At 42.5% G+C, this 16,757-nt stretch overlaps 1 protein-coding gene across 13 annotated transcripts in view; it reads right to left on the bottom strand.

Annotated features, from left to right (window-relative positions):
* The window catches only part of NRXN1 (neurexin 1), a 645,099-nt gene that overhangs the window by 253,137 nt on the left and 375,205 nt on the right, over positions 1–16,757 (bottom strand). The window contains exon 1 of one of the 13 annotated variants that reach the window (XM_085218898.1): positions 9,544–10,626. The exons of 10 other annotated variants lie outside the window; for them this stretch is intronic. In XM_085218898.1, the coding sequence (XP_085075024.1) occupies positions 9,544–9,784 (241 nt within the window). In that variant the 5' untranslated portion in view covers positions 9,785–10,626. Of the gene's footprint in view, positions 1–9,543; positions 10,627–16,757 lie in introns of those variants that run through there. 2 more of the 13 variants (XM_085218897.1, XM_085218896.1) reach the window with 2 other exon arrangements.

Genomic DNA, 16,757 nt, shown 5'->3' on the forward strand with positions numbered 1-16,757 from the left:
TGACAACACAGTGTTACACACGCTGGCCATGCCCCAGATAAGTCTCTTGTATCACGGGCAGGCGCACAAGAGACACACAGGGAATTTTCAGACCAATCTGACCATTACTTGATATCTTTGAATCATTCAAGAGGGAACGCAAATGTAGCTGATTTAGCACGCCTTAGCTCCTCTCTGCAAAACAGGAATTACTATTGCAGATTGTTAAGATCCACTGCAGCATCCCGTACTCTGCAGGACATGGGCTCACGTAGCCACTGTTCTGATGCTACAGGGTTATCTCAGGAACACTCAACTGCTTAGACATGAAATTTAAATTAAGTATGATTGAGAAATAATGATTCCCCTTTCCCCCCATTTTCCTTTTTTCTAAATGATATTTTGGCAATTAATTGACAACTACAGAAGACAAAACTAACATCATATACTATTTGCATATGTAAACATACTCCTACATCACATATAATTCTTTTTCAGTTTTTTTTTTTTCCCAATTCAAACTATTTGGAAAACAGAAAACAAAGAGAGGTGAGTGATTATCAAATAACCAGCAGAGAACAACTTGAAGACCTTGAAGAAACAAAATATTTGCAAATTCCGGACATGAATTTACTCACACTCCAACAGCCTGGGATGAGCCCTTCCCACTCCTGCAGCAGTGACCTTGTGATGAAATGGTGACATCTGTCCCTAGCCCAAGGGCCAGTCAAACCTACTTGAGACACTGACTACACAGAAACCTTCTTCAAGGCTAAGGCATAAGCCCCCCATCCAGTGAATTTTATACTACAAGTCCAATGAGCACAAGGATCTGAATGGTCCTGAGTTGAGTCACTTGCAATTTTTATCAGCGCTAGTAACTGCCTCCATACCTAAAGTGCCCACATCTACAGATATCTGACAGGTGTATCATGTTTTCAACACATTTAATTACTTACCTTTGCTGACCTCAGGTTCTTTATTTTTTTAGGTTGGATACTTATGTCTAATCTGCATTTTCATTTAGCTAATCACACAACCTATGAAATCATAACCAACTGCAAACTGAAATTTAAGTGTCCAAGCTAGATATTTAAGTCCGCAACTGCTCTCAAAGGACCAACAATTCCTCTTATCTGCATGCTTAACTACAGTGCTTAACAATGTATTGTGCATCAACCCATTCAAGCATTTCACAAAAAGTGTTTGTTATTGTTGCAAAATATTGTTACTATTCTTTCTCTATGAACTTCTCCCTCTAAATGCAATACAGTACATTTTACTATATTCCTGTCAGACATCAGCCAAAGCTGTCACGTTGTGTGAGTGATGAAGACAGACTTTACAAGCTAATGTAAGAAGATTTCTAATAAAGTTAAAAATTACCATTACCAAAAAAAAAAGTTCTGACTTCAGTATTAGATGAAAACCTGGTTTTCTCTCACAAGAAGGCAACACAGATGAAGTGAGTGTTTGACCTACATAACCTCATACACAGCACCTTATCACCAACAATCTGTAACAAAAGCATGTTGTGTGTGTTTCTAAACCACGTTACTAGAAGAAAGTCGTCTTTTAGAAAGGACATGCAGTGGGAATTCACACACCTGAAATTTTATAAAGCTAAATTTCCAAGCAATAAAACAATGGCAGATTTCTCTTTTACTCCCTTTGTCTTTATAATGTTTTCTTTAACCTTGCTTGATTTAACATTTTATTTTCAAAGATGAAGATTCGCAGTGTTTCTAATTTTACCGAATTCTCAGTAGTGGTATTTAAGAGCTGCTCTGGATGCCGAGGTTGGGGTACATGCCTCAGATGGATATAAAACCCACGGCAAAGCAAAATGCAAGCACAAACTACCCTGAGAAGAGGATGGGAGGAAGAACGAGCCCTAGATAAGAGCTGCAGTGTGCTCTGACCAACTGGGACACCAAGATTTTAGGATGCATTCATTTAGACACAGCCAAAGGGGCTAATCTCACATCTGTTATTTTGTCACAATTCCTAAACCCCTCTCTGTGGGCACTGCATATCCAAACCCAAAATAACAGTATGATTTAATTCATGCTCATATGTTTTCAGTAAATGTGGCAATTCATTATATTCACTGAAAGCTCACTCATAACTCTTATCATGTGAAATAAAGTGAATACATCCTCTGGCAGCATTAAACCAATTTTAAAAATGCATGTGTTTGCATAATTATATTCAGTACTTCATCCAAGGCTTAAAAGAACATTTTTTGGTGTGGATGACCACATCAGAAGTGCAGTGTGTACAACAGACACCAGATTTGACAGAGGCACAAGAGATCAGGTCATACAGTGGAAATTATGTGCTAGACCTCAATGAGAACCAATCAGGACAAGGCCAACAGTTAGAAACAGTATCTTATTTGGCCCTTAATTCTTTCAAAACTTCTCATCTCCATTGGTCACTGTTGAGAAGCCAAGCCCATGACCATTTCTCCTCACTTCCTTTTCACTTGCCTCTCAGGGCTCTCTAGAGCTGACTGAGGAAGTCAGCCAGCTCCAGAGATTCAGCAATGCAAACATGGATTAAGACTACAGCTGACATCTCTTCAGGGTAGATATGATTTCTTTGATTTTTTTTTTCAGTTTCTCCAAGTCTAGTCATTCTCTGCTCTTCGTTTTAAGCAGAAGCAATGAAGTAAACAATGCCCACAGTTGCAGATACGCAGGCGTAAAAGAACTCATCTGGAATGTAATTAACTTGCTTTAGATATACGTTGACCTTTTTGTTTTTTTTTTTGTCTTTGTTTTTCTTAGAAGAAGTTGTATGGCTAAAGAAAGAGTTATCACTTATGTCATTTCTGAGTAGGTGTCTAAGCGCATCCCCCACTAAGATCCCAAAACAGAATGATCTTGGCAAATCTTTAATTGCTAAGTCCTTGATGTTTCCATGTTTGAGCAGCAAGCCCTCCAGGAAAACACACATTTATGTATTTAAGTGGAAAATACATCATTGTGCCATTTAAAGTTGAAATATGTGAAACAAATAAAGTACGCACATTCCACACCTCAGCAGGGAGAACCTGTCTCAACTTCAACTCTTGTCTTGCCTGCTGACATTCAAGATTACAGATGCCACACATCCACTATATCAGTACATTTCTCCTTACCCTGTCTAGAATGCACAAGCCAATCACACCAGTCATCCAGGCTACTTGGCCAATTTAGTGCTTATGAAAATACAGAACTGCAGTTTTCTATGGTGATTCACTGATGATGGATCCATAGTAGAGACAGTGACTGCTCCTATGCATGGCATTCTCCTACCAGCTTATCCCAGCTTCACAGCTGCATTACTTCCCTTCTGCTTTCTCAGTTTATTTTTATAGGCTTATTTTTCCCCTGTAAACTAAGGAGGGAGAAAATAACTAGGTGTTCTGACCAATTACATTTATGGTTGAAGTATACTGTCACTGACTGTTGTCCAACATTTTCAATTGTTACAGAAATTTTTGCTTTTCATCTTAACACTGCAGATCATTTTCTCATTAAAAGAAAATGTGATGTATGTGTGTGTAGTGCACATGCTTGAACACAAACGTATATATAAAATTACAAGAAAGAGGAAGGCAGATCACTTTCTGCCATCCATTTTGCTATTAGGAAAGAAAAAGAAATGTCTGAATGATAAATAGATGGCCTCTCTTCTTTATGTCAGTTGCTTCTAACTTTATAGAGCTGTGCCGTTATTTATAATACACTTCTTTCATCAAATCAGATTGTTTCATTCCACTTATAATCACAGCTACATTCACAAGTCAACTTATTATCACAGCAAGATCTATCAGCTCTGCCTACACTGTATTTACAAACTTGAATGGAAGTTGTTATTTTAGAAAAACATTGCTACAGATATTGTGGCAGACCTGAGGACATTAAACTTAATAACAAGGAGATAAATTAACTGATATTGGGAAAAGAGAGGAAGGAGGTCAGAAATGTCATGTTGATTGTTTGAAGAGGTTACGGGCTATTGCAAGCTTTGACCAAGGAAAAGACAACAAAATGGGCTCCAATAAACTGACCTATGGGTTCTGTTGAAAATAAAATGATCAAGCATCCTATGGTTAGATGTAATGATCCTCTGTGTGAGAAAACTGACAAGATATTAGGAATTCAGAATTGTTTGCCCTTATTCATGCTGGGCACTGAGTTCAGACAGTTAGAGTTCAGTCTAGAGAGTTCTTCTCAGATTGAAATGAAGAGACAGAAATCTCCCTTCAAGCCAAGAAAACTTCTAGCTATCAGTGAAAATCCATCTTTGAAAATTAGAAACAGTGGGAAGTACACTCTATTGAATGCTAAATTAATTTCTTCTGATAACTTATTTCAAACAGTATTTGATTAAAAGACAATGAAACATGCTTAAATCTGGAAAAACATGGTTACCACAGGCTGTGGCAAAAGTGGCATCACTGATAAGTGACAACAGTGTTGTTATTTGTTTAGCTCTTGTAAAGGCACCCCAGTCAATCAATAGCTCTGCATGTACGAAGGCAGCAGGGCTTGTATAAAGATGCTTATCAGAAATCCATGAGCAGCATTCCACTTTTGATTATAGTGCTCCAGACTGTCTGCAATACTGCTCAAGACTGTATGCCTCTTTGACAAGCCATACTGACAGAAATAATAATATAGAAACCACACTTCCTATTTTGCATATCTAACTGCACTGCCAATTAACCACTATGCTGACTGAAATTGCTTTGTTATTCATTTTATTCCAACTGATGTTAATACTTTGGCAGCTGATGAGGATAATAACTGATGGGAGTATATTGAAAATTTTGAAAGGAGATATAAAATTTATGTAATTTAAAAATGTGGAGAAAGCTGCTATGCTTTGCAGTCTTAAAATACGGAAATGCCTCATTTATGTATAAGAAGTATTCAGAGTAGGAGAACCAGGAGGTATTTGGAAACTTGCGAATGAAAAGAGGATATAAAATAAGAAGCTTCTGATATACAAACACATTTAAAAAAAGAAAAAAAAAAAAAACATTAAGAGAAAGATCTCTTTTAAAAAAGCAATTAAAACACAATGATGAGACTTTTTCACTTCTACCTCTAATACTACGTTGTGCAACAATACTTGAACATCTGGAAACATTTACATTTGGTGTCTTAATCAAAACATAACCCTTTTCTGCAACATGATAAGCATATTCTAACTGGGAAATGACATTTCATTTACACTCATCCTTAAAATATTTGTTTTATTATAATTACAGGCAGACATAGCAATTCCAGTCTATGAAAAAAAAAATAAAAAGGCTATAAAAGCATATTTTCCTGTTAGTAAGTCTTTACCATTTTCTTACACAGATAAAATGCTACCTATACTTCCTAGGCAGATTTTTCAAAGTTGCTTTGATTGTATTCTTCATTAGACTAGCACAAATGATTTTACTGCAGTGTTGTTGCAATTCTGACCTTGCTATTCTTCCTGAAAGCTCCTGGGGAGTTCAGTGAGCATCTTCACTGAACAAGGGCTGCCTGATCCAGCTCACTATCTGCCATGCCAGTAAGGCTGAGCTGGTGACTGTTACAGAAGTGTCTCTAAGTGGACATAGTTTGGATATATGTAGTGCACACCAACTTCAACAGAAATGACAAAGCAGAGACTGGAAGAAAGCAGCTTAGCTTAAAAGTGGGAGGTCTGTGTGTTTATTCTTGCTTTCTCATCAGCTTCTGGGTAGAAAACACTTTGCGAGGATACGTGCAATGGTAGCACACAATTCCTGTGCTCAGCATCAGCTGTCACCTCTGAAACCTCACAGCTAACTCTTTTTCCCTAAGCCCGCATTTTCCACAGACCCTTCCTCCTGCTCAGGAACTTTGCTGCTGAAACACTTCTTTACTTCCTCTGCTCAGTTGCTTAAAATCTTTCCACCACAAAGGTCCCAGGTGCATCCCAGCACCAAACTCCTGCTTTATTAACAACTGCCCCGCTGTGGTCCCATGTTAACCCAAGTCCTTTGATGCATCACCCCTATACATATATATCAGCTGAATCTGTTCTGCTGTGAGCCCACAGATCCTATTCCCTCCTCATTTTTGCCTTTTCTTTCCAAGCACAAGCACAAACCGACATGCACATTTCATTAGTCACCTCCTGGCTCCTGCTCTGGCAAATATATATACATATATAAATAAATAGAATCAACTTACATTCATCAGAAAACCACCTGCACAACAACCTGAGACACACAGAGAAGAAACAGCCAGAATAAATAGCCATTCATACTTGTCATTTACTGACTGAACAAGGAGTTGGGGGACAACAAAAGGCCCAACTGACTAGAGACCAAAGAGGCATCTGTAGAAAGGAAGGTGAATGAGGATGACGACAGCTACCGGTACAGCTACACTTAAACGTTTTTCCTCATTCAACGTGCAATTTTCACTCCACATAAGCTACAACAAAAGCAATAACCTAACTCTTAAATGGACCAAGAAGACAGGAACATAGGTCACCAAATGCCCTGCGTACTGCAGAGACTCCTGGTAAGAACTGAGCAGCCCAGGACTTACATTTGTGAATGTTATTCTCTTTCTTACTTCTCTGCATTTCTCTGCATATTGCCACAACACAGAGAGAGTTATTTTCCTATTTCTTCCTGTGGTTAAACTCTTGATTCCTTCAGCCATCTGTCACCTTTCCAAGTTTAATGAGAGTCAGAAGGCTAAACAAAAAACAAAAAACAACAAACAACAACAAAAAAAACCTACTTGAAAGATGTTTAACTTTTACTTTTAAATATTAAAAAAAAAAACTATGTGGTGAACTACTTTTTATGTAATAGGATGAGCTAATTGCTTGGTTAGTATTCTGTTTGTCTCTCTGAGGAACAACACTGACAGCTAAAACCACGTGAGATCATGCTACTAAGCAAATCCCCAGCAAATTTACCTGAAGAGAGTGTTAGCAGCAAGACTGTGGTTTGGTTTGTCAAAAGAAGTGGCAAAAATCCAGCCACACCAGGTTTCTGGCTTTGCTTATACTATTAGCTAGAAGAGGTTGGCTGAAGGAAAATGGAAAGAATAGAAAAGCAAAGCAAAGCTGAGCAGATGGGGGTGGTAGTGCTAGCTGGTGCCAGGGGTAGAGGAGGAAGGTGTGGATGCCTGAGCACTGTGGTGACATTTATTGAATGGCTGGGAAAAGTGATCGTTTCTCCTTCTTTCAACACCTCTGACTCACAACATTAGAGTGCGATGTTTTCAGGGGATTGACTAATTGACCTACCCTAGAAGACCTTCTCAACTTGTAACAGGTACCACGCTGCAGAAAACTGGCAAAGCAACAAAAAGGCAGGCAGGAGGTCACGGCAAAGACTGCAACCTTTATGTGCGTTCGTGCTAGACTGGAATGGAAAAACTCTGAACTGAATGAAGCTAATGCTAAATGGAGCTAATGCTGAAGCCAGGGGTGCTGAAGGATACAAGTCAGGATACAACAAGCTCATGCTAAACCAGCATGGGCTGAGACTCTGCAGAAGTGCCCTCTGATGTCAGGGTGAGGAATAAGCAGCCCTTCACTCAGTGCTCTCCGACTGATGCTCAGAAATGTGGCGATGGACTCTACAGGAGCTGCGTCCAACCCTGCTCAGCCATAAAGACAAATGTTCCTGCCAAGCTCACAGAAGAAAACGGGAACACCTCTCTGAAGAATTAATAATGGAAGAAATTAGATATTTTAAAATGCCATCCAATTGTAGAGCTTCTGATAAGCACAGAAAATCAAGGACGCTTAGAGTTATCAGGTAAATGCTCCGAAATGCCTTCTTATGACATGTAACATCTTTCATTTTGTAAAATCAGCTACTTAACTTCTGGAGAGGCTCCTGGGCTTCCCTATGAAGTCCTTACATGTCAGGTCCACCACTTCATCTTTCATTTCCCTTAACAAGACTCATTTCCTCCAAGAGTTGCCTTTCTGCACCATTATCCTTTGACTGGGTCCAAGGTAACGTTTTTAAAAATTGGCAAAAGGTGTGATTTTAAAATGCATTCTAGAGAATTATGGCTGGCACTTATATGATTACATTTCTTTTCCCCTCATTGTTTTAGCCTCCCCTCAAATTACCAGCAAGCCACAAAACGATATCCCCAGATGTACAAAACTCCAAAGAACAGTAAGTATATATGAATATGTGCACACATACATCTCTAATTTTCCCCTTTAAGCACATCCAATACAAAGCATGCAGCATTCTCAGTCTTGTGCTGCCTGAACACACTACAGCGGAGAGTGGTGGCCTGAATTTCTGTCCCTCTCTCTTTTGGATTAGCCCAGACATCTAACTTCTTTTTTAATTAACAAAATGCTCCAGAAGAGTCATTTCTGTACATTCTGCCTTTTTGGCAGTTTACCACTGAGGGAATCTTCAGCACACAAAGGAAATTTTCAGGTGAACAATGCAATCACATCCTCCAACGTTGGCACTGTTAATCACTGAAAAAAACCTAACAACCCAACCCACTGAATCCTAACTACTTCGTGCCCGCAACTGGGTCACCTCGCCCAGAGATGCAAAGGTTAAACAGGAGATCTGGTTTTCACTTTGCAAATCTTGTAAATGACATCGCATGATCGTGCAAATGAAGCAAGGCGAGATGAGAAAATGAAGAGGAATGAAGCTGTATAATCTAATCAGAAGCCCAACACGGGTTTTTCTTTATCTTTTTTTCCCCTCCCTCGGAGACAAAGGGAGGCTTTGCTTTTAAATCCCTAAAACACAGTCTGGTGCTTAGCTTTCTTTTAAAGCAACGCTGAGCATACTCATGTCTATTTCACATGTATTTATGTGTAGGTTCGTCTAAGTAGATATGCAAAAAGAAAAACTGTAACAGCACTGTTTAAAGGACACCGAAGCAGCTTCCCATCACTTCAGAAACTAAGTGTTATAGGACTGTAATTCTTGAGCATTTACACCATAAAGGAATTTTTATTTATTTATTTATTTTTTAAATCTCTGTCCCTCTCCGGACCACGACAGCAGCATTATTCCACCTTCTGGGCAATGAACCGCTTATTTCCCGATCCTCTACATAATTAGCTGACCTCTGCCTTAGTTCATCGACTTTCCACCAAGGTAATGAATGGGAAGGACTCCAACCTCGCAGCGCTTTCAGCGGCGCACGGGCTCCCTCCCCGCCCCTCGCTCCCCGCCGGGTCCCTGAGCGCCCGGCCCTGCCCTGCCCCTCTCCGCAGGACACAGCCCCGCCCGCCCCGCTCGTCTGGCACCCCCGGCTGGGACGGGGGGCACCGGGGGGCGAGGGCCGGGGCTGTCCCGGTTGGGGGCAGCGGCTGCAGGAGGCGGATGCCCCGCGGCGGAGAGGGTCCGTGGGGAGCAGCGTGGGGACGCCGCGGTCCCCGGGGGAAGTCCCAGCGCCGGCCCCGGGCTCCTCCCGCCCGTTCGGCCGGCCGAACCCCCGCCCGCCGGCTCCTCGACGGGAGCAGCGGGACGGGCACGGCCCGGGCGCCCACCCCGCCCCGCGGGAAACCGAGCGGCGTGTCCGAACCCACCGTGTCCGCCTCGCAAGGAAGCCGGTGACCTGTAGATAGCGATAGGCACTGAATGATGTTTGCTGCTGCCGTGGAAATGGTGAATGTGGTGAGCGCCCAGGCTGGAGGCTCCCCACGCCACCCCAAGGAGGCCGCTGAGCGTGAGCGGGACTATCCAGAGCAGCGCCAGGCGGCCCCCAGCGCTGCCGCCGCTGCCGCCGGCGGGGCTCGGCTCGGGGCTGCCCCTGAGCAACCCCCCCATCCTCGGTGCGCGGCGGCCTCGGGGGGAGCGGCAGCCGCGGCGAAGAAGGCAAACTTTGGGCGGGAGCGCTCGCACACACGCAGCCGGGGCCGTCGGCTCACGGCACCAGGCGAGCCATCTCTTCCCTGCGGGAAAGCTGCCGGGGATCCTTTTCTCCTGGTCTTCTTCTACCCAAAACAATCCGAGACATAGTCAGAGGCGGAAGATCCAGGCAGGTGAGAGCCTTGGCAAAGAGGTGGAAGAGAGGAATAGCCCCGCGCTCACGCAATCGCTAGTTTCAGCTTTCCCGGGGCCGCCGCTCATTAACAACACTCCACAGTTGCAAAGGTTTACGAGAGCGCCCTGCGTTCCCCCATCCTCAGAAATCCGCGGGGTAGCCAACGGTGCCACATTTCTGCTAAGGAAGAAAAAAGGGGATGCCACTCCATCAGCCGGCGCTGGGAAAGCGGAGAAAAATCAAACTGCTGCTCTTCCTTCCATTCATCTCCGAACTGGTGAGCCCCTCGGAGCGGCGTGCACACGCACACCCGCTCTCACACACACGCGCACACACACGCACACTCGCACCCAGACAATGAGCGGGCTGCTCCGGCAAGCTTGGTTCTCTGACTACTGACTGTAATACCCGAGGATGTTTTCAGGGAGAATAGTGCACCCTTATGAAAGAAGCTGGGAAAAAGAAAAAAAAAAAAAAAAAAAAGAAAAGAAATAACCACGCTCGCGAAGAGCAGGGCTATGCAAATCTGCAGTCTCCAAACAGCAAATCACTGAAGCCTGGATGCAATGCAGAGGACGAGCCTATGTTAAGGAGGGAGGCTGAGTTCAGCTCCCACACAATCGCGCTCCGCTCCGGAGCTGCCAGAAGGCGGCTCGGGCGGTGCGGGCACAACACGGGCGGACGGCCGCCCCGCGGAACGAGGAGAGCTCCCCTGTGGCAACGTCTCAAAAGCCCGCTTTCTTCTCAAAATGAACGCTTTCGGGTCTTTTAATTGACCTAAACTTCACCCATCAGACGGTACCTCTGTCTTTTCGAGCAGCGGCTTTGATTCTCCGCTAATTACACACATGGCGCCTAACAAAGAGTTTCGGCTCGGGGGGGGGGGGCGGGAGGGAGGAGAGGAGGTTGTAGTGTTTTGGTTTATTTTATTTCATTTCCCTGCCTTAGTCTGCCCTGCCGCCACCAGCCGGGTTAGGAAACGTCCCTGTTGTCGATCCCCCCCACCCCACCCCACCTCCAGCTGCGGGGCCCCGCCGCCGCCTCGCCCCCACCGCAGCGGGAGGGGCCGCCTCAGCCCCCGCCGCCGTGCGGGGCGATACCGCGCGGAGCAGCGCAGCCCCTGCAGTACCGCACCTGGGCACAACAGGGTGTGAGAGCCACACGCTGCCGCTCCCAGCCTCCCGTAATCCCGTGCCGTGCCTTCGGCGGCATGAGATCATGGGTGCGGATGCGTGAAAGGGAGAGGGCGAGCGGTGGGTGTGAAAATGCCTTTTTTCTTTCTTTCTTTCTTTTCTTTCTTTCTTTTTTTTTTTTTTTTTTTTTTTTTTAATACGCTTCGCATTCATTTCAAACGCAAAACCGCTGCGGTTTGCTGAGGTACTTTCTAATTTGCGCGGATGCCATCCGAAGTTGCAAATCCTTACTCAGCCGCGGAGGCTGTAGGAAAGGAAAAGCTTTTCATCCTGCTCTGCTCAGCCCAGCAAGCGTCGTTCCCTTGGGGCGAGACGCAAAACCCCGAGTGGAGCCAAGGGAGCGGCTGCAGCCCCCACCCTGCCCCGAGGGGATACAGATTTCCGTCCCCAGGCTGGAAACATCGCCCATCTGCAAGTATAGCAGAGCCGCTGGGGCAAATTGTAAAAACCCTTCATGCAACGATGGAAGCTCTCCAGGGAAACAAACAAACATTAACCAACAGGCTTAGCACCCAAACCTTTCCCAGGCTTCATGCAAACTCACGTCTGCCCCGCTAACCCAGCGCTGGCTTGCAAAACGGCAAGACAGTGTGTAAGAAACTCAGGGACTTCTCCCACCTGTGCTTCTGGGAAGCCTTTGTGCAAAAGAAATGAGAATCTCACATTTCCAACCTATCAGCTTGCAATGCTGTGCACTGTCACCTCTCCAAAAAAAAAAAACAAAAAAAAAGCCACCAAAACAATCGACCAACCAACAGCAAAACCCCAATAAACAGTTCATGGTTTAAAAAGAAAATCCAATACAATAAAATCTCTCAACTCCTCAAAGAAACAGCCTAGATTTGTCAGCTTCGCTAAAATTCAAGCCCCCAAAGTCTATTTCCTGTTCCTGCAAGTAATGCACATTATCCATACATACTACTGTTTTCTATCAATTCGACTCAGAAAACAAAATATTTCAGTCACCAGAACCAGGTTTTTGCTAAACTGTTGACAAGTTGCTTTAGAAGCATGCAGTAGTTAACTGATTGTTCTTAATGATAGTAGTCAGCCTACAATATTTTGAAAGACATGCACTTCCCTGCAGTAGGAAGCTGTACTGCCAGTCGTGTAACAGTACAGTTGGCACAGTGAATCTCAGCTGGCAAGTCCTCCTAGGCCATCTCCTGCTTGGCTCTTTTAAGCCCCCATCATGAGTTCTGTTCTGCTACTGCTCAGTGGGAGTTTCTCTTTGGGCATCCAGGAAGGCAGGGTTTTGCTGTGGGGTTCCTGTTAGTTGTAGCCTTACAACAGATCTTTGTACAGAACCCTTCCAACCTGAGCTTAAGTTTGTTCAACTAAAATCCAAGCTTTGGTGTGGACACAACTGTAGGTCTTTGTATTCTTTGTCTTATTAGGTACATTTGTTGCCTGAGTACCTTCATCTAAGTTTTTACTCCATCTGCCACCTCCATCACGGTGATATGGAGTATAAAGGCATAAAGTACTTAAATACCAAGGGCAGATGAATAAAATGTTTACGTACTTCAGAAGTACTTCATTTAATATTTAATTGAAAATAAAAAGAGTTTAAGTGCTCACATTCTTAAATGTATATTTACGCAGTGCGCGTGCGCAATCGCCACTAAAGTTTCTAGTTCAAATTTCTGCTTGGAGACTACTTAGAGCAGTTATTTTTCCTTTTCATTAGATAGATTGTATATTTGGAAAAAAACATTCTCCAGAGCAGTGGTGATACACTGGTACAGGCTGCCCAGGGAGATGGTGGAATCACTGTCCCTTGAGGTGCTCAGGAACCATGGAGATGTGGCACTGAGGGACACGGCAGTGAAAATGGTAGGGATGAGTTAGCAGGTGGACATACTGATCTTAATGGTCTTTTCTATATGTTTCTGTAATTCCTTGATTATTTTTAGGTGTTACATGATGTTAAATGCTATTTAGGGGCTTCTAAATTGGTGGATTATTTTGCTGCTGAGGACACAAAAGCCAATCTCCACAACCCTACTTAGGCATCTTATTTAGTTACTCGGTGAAAATGTGAATGGAGAGGCACAAGCCTAGGTAGGCATCCTTTTCTGGATCTGGCCATGTGCTCCTATGTGTGCTAATTTTAAGTACTCTCTAATTTTAATGACATTTGGCATTTTCCTGGCTCTGCACTCTGAACCATGGAAAGAAACGAGGAGATTATCCAAGTTTCAAGGAAGTGAAAGGTGATCTAATGCAGTACATGGGTGAGAAACGGGGAGAAATAATTTGTGGAAAAAGCACCAGAAGATGGATAATGGAAAGGATAACAGAAAGGGAAAAGGAGGTTGAAGAATTAAGTGTGCATGAAAGCAAAAGAAGGATGGGAACAGAAAAGTAAAAGAAGGAAATGTGAGGAAATAAAATCCTTTCTTGATTAGGGTTTTTTTTTTTTTTTTTTTGTAACAAGCACTTCTTTCTAATTTGAAGCAAATCTTGGTGGTAAGATACTTCTGGTCTTTTCATGTTTTATTTAAAACTCTTAATTGGGAGCCTTCGCACTCAGAGTTAAGCTTTTTAATGAAAAGTAAAAGTTGAAAGCATCTGCAAGTAAACATTATGAAAACCAATGGTAAGCACCATTTTCTTATTTAAAATACTTTCTTTTTTACCCCCTGCTGACATAAGAGTGAGTCTGAATCTCTGTTAGCTGAGGACTAGTTGAAGTTGAAATAATCTGACTGCAATTCCCAAGGGCACGGAATCGTGTATCCACCACGATCAGCACTGTGGTATCAGGCTGTGAAGGCCTCACCCAAAGAAGGAAGAAGGGGAACAGAAAGGCAGTAAACGGAGTTTGTGTAAACAAATAAATGTCCTATTAGAGGCATAGCAAATAAGCTGTGACAATAAACTACAGTGATCACCCGGTAGTTTTCAGCATTTTGGAAATGTGCCCAAATTTTAGCTCAGCGAAGCTAATTTAATGGAGTTGTTTTAACCCCATTTAACACTTACCCTATGCAGGTCACATGGATAGTAAATGTGACTTTTAATCAAGTTATCTCTACCAAGTGCTCTATTAATACCAGTAGCTGCCTAGGTTTATGAGCAAGAATATCCTTAATTGTAAAAACACATCTTTTCCTCGTTTCTTCTACTGAGCTATGCCATTACCCTGTAAATGCCAAATGCTCCCAACTAAAACTTACAAAAACAAAACGACTACTTCCACGAGTATAATTTACATTATTTCACTGAATAAAATGGGCTTTTTCTTGCTGGTACAACTTTATGTGCCTACATCCCGATTCTTGTCAATATAGTTACATCAGTTAAGATAAACAACTTGGCGACACCAGCAAAGCTTCAGTGCAGACCGTGCCTTAGGCTAGCAGAAGTTGTCAGTTAAATTCAGGGCTCCTTTAGGTTAAGTGCCTTCTTACACAACCAGACTTCTTTGCCCATCTCTGTTCGCCAGAGATGAAATCCCACACTTTATACTGCAACTTCTGTGCATAAACTCCCGAAGCTCTAATATGTATAGTGAATTTGGATAGAAAAAAAAGCTCTAGAAACATGTGTTTGTATAACAGAGAATGCTGTTCAATGAACACTCTTAACACATTTCCTGTGTTTTTCTCTGCTGCTATGGATGGAATCACATTTCATTTCAAAACTTACGGAAACTGTGATTGCAATTAATCAGGAAAGAATTTACGTTCGTATGTCTGACAGACAGTAAATTGGAGAAAATGTGCAAGCTATCAGGTTTAACCTATCAGCACTTACTGCTATAAACTCTGATGACTTTCAAGACCTATAGCCAGGATCTTCCAACACTACAGATGTCTGATTTTCCATTTTAAGTGTTAGTTTTCCTCTTTTAAACAGGAGAAAGTGCTTATTTTAAAAGCCAATGAATTGCAAGATGCAGAACTCAGGTCTGTCACCAGAGAATAAGAATAACAGCCAGTTTGTGTCCTAAATCCACGTAATTTAGGGAAAGGAACCCTTTACTTTGCAAAGGAAGCCAATACAGTTTATCATATGAACTACTTAGAGACTTGGAAAGTAAAAACATAATTCTAGGAGAGATAGATGGAGTATTTGTGTAGTCATAAAATGCACAGAAAATCTAACGTTTGGTAGTAATCTACCTTTTCTATATATATTTTTTGTAAATAAATTATATAATATAAAAAAAAGTTGACAATGAAAATACTTAGTTTGCTTTCCTTGTAACGTGTATTTTCTCTCTATGTATTGTAAAAAAATAAATCCCTCCACAGCTAATAAATCTTTCTGACCATAAATCTGTCCATCCAAATAGGCTTAAATCTTCATATTAAATGTTTCTTGACTCTGCATGAATAAAGAGAGCAATAATCTCTTTCTATTCCTTGTTGTCAAAAGCAAGCCGATTTTGTTTCTTCCTACCGAAACCATTCATAAGCCACATCCTTTCAGTTTAGAATAAAAGGGAATGGTTGGAGAACATTTTTAACAAGGAGCTGACTCTGAAAGGAAGCTCCCTCTTGGTTTGAAATCACCCTGGTTGGTCCATCAGTCTGCAGGGCACTTTGCCAACTCCATGCACTGTTGCTTGCATTAGCCCTGCTTTGACTTGCTGTCAGGAGGATGGCTCATATTCCACCGGAGTTGTCTTTTGCTGGCTGCCAATGCTGTAATGCCATTCAATTTTGTGTTTTAATTTTTTTTGTCTGAATTTGCACAAAGGGTGCTAACACTTTGGCTTGGTTCCCCTTTTCATACCAATACGAAACCATGGGAATTAAGGCCAAATCTACATGTATATACATGGAGACATTTAAGAAATTCATTGTCCTGTACAAATCAGGGCAGGTTATATTCTCTGTGGACTACTGCACTAGAACTTAATTCTGTGGGCAATTAGACGGCTGCAGAACTTGCAGAAGCCTCTGATTTCTACCAGTGCTGCCACAGGAATTGGCACTGCATTGCTGCAGGACAGGGAGATCCTTGACTGCAACTTAAATGCTACTAAATGGAAGTCAGCAAATGCTCTGGACAGGGACAAAAAACAAACAACCAAAGAAAAAAAACCAACAAAATCCACTCTAAAATAAGTTGCAAATTAGTCACCATGATGTTTGATGAGATCAGAGGTAGATGCCAGTAACAGAACCCAGAATGCTGCTGTTTTGTGTCCAGTACAGCATACAAAGAATAAGTGAAACATACTTGTTTATAAAGATCTTCATAAATAGAAGTCTGTGTTTTGGGTTGTGTGTAGCTCCTGTTATGATTTACATAACAGCTGGGATATTAAGTGCCACATCAGGACCAAGCTAAAACTAAATTCCAAGTGCAATGGTCCTAAGATGGGAAATTGAATTTGAAGAGCTTGCAATAGAAAGCTGATCACCTTTTCTTTGGTGAGAAGCCCACAGGTACAAGGGAAAGACCTAAATGGTGGAATGCCTAAAGCTAAGAACAGTCAGGAGACATGGTCTTATTACAACATGCCCAGAGGAGGGCCACAGGGATCATCACAGGGCTAGAACACTTCCTCTGTGAAGAAAGGCTGAGAAAACTGGGTTTGTTAGCC

This window comes from Meleagris gallopavo, chromosome 2 (assembly GCF_905368555.1).
Source record: "Meleagris gallopavo chromosome 2, MGAL_WU_HG_1.1, whole genome shotgun sequence".
NCBI classification, from domain to species: Eukaryota; Metazoa; Chordata; class Aves; order Galliformes; family Phasianidae; genus Meleagris; species Meleagris gallopavo.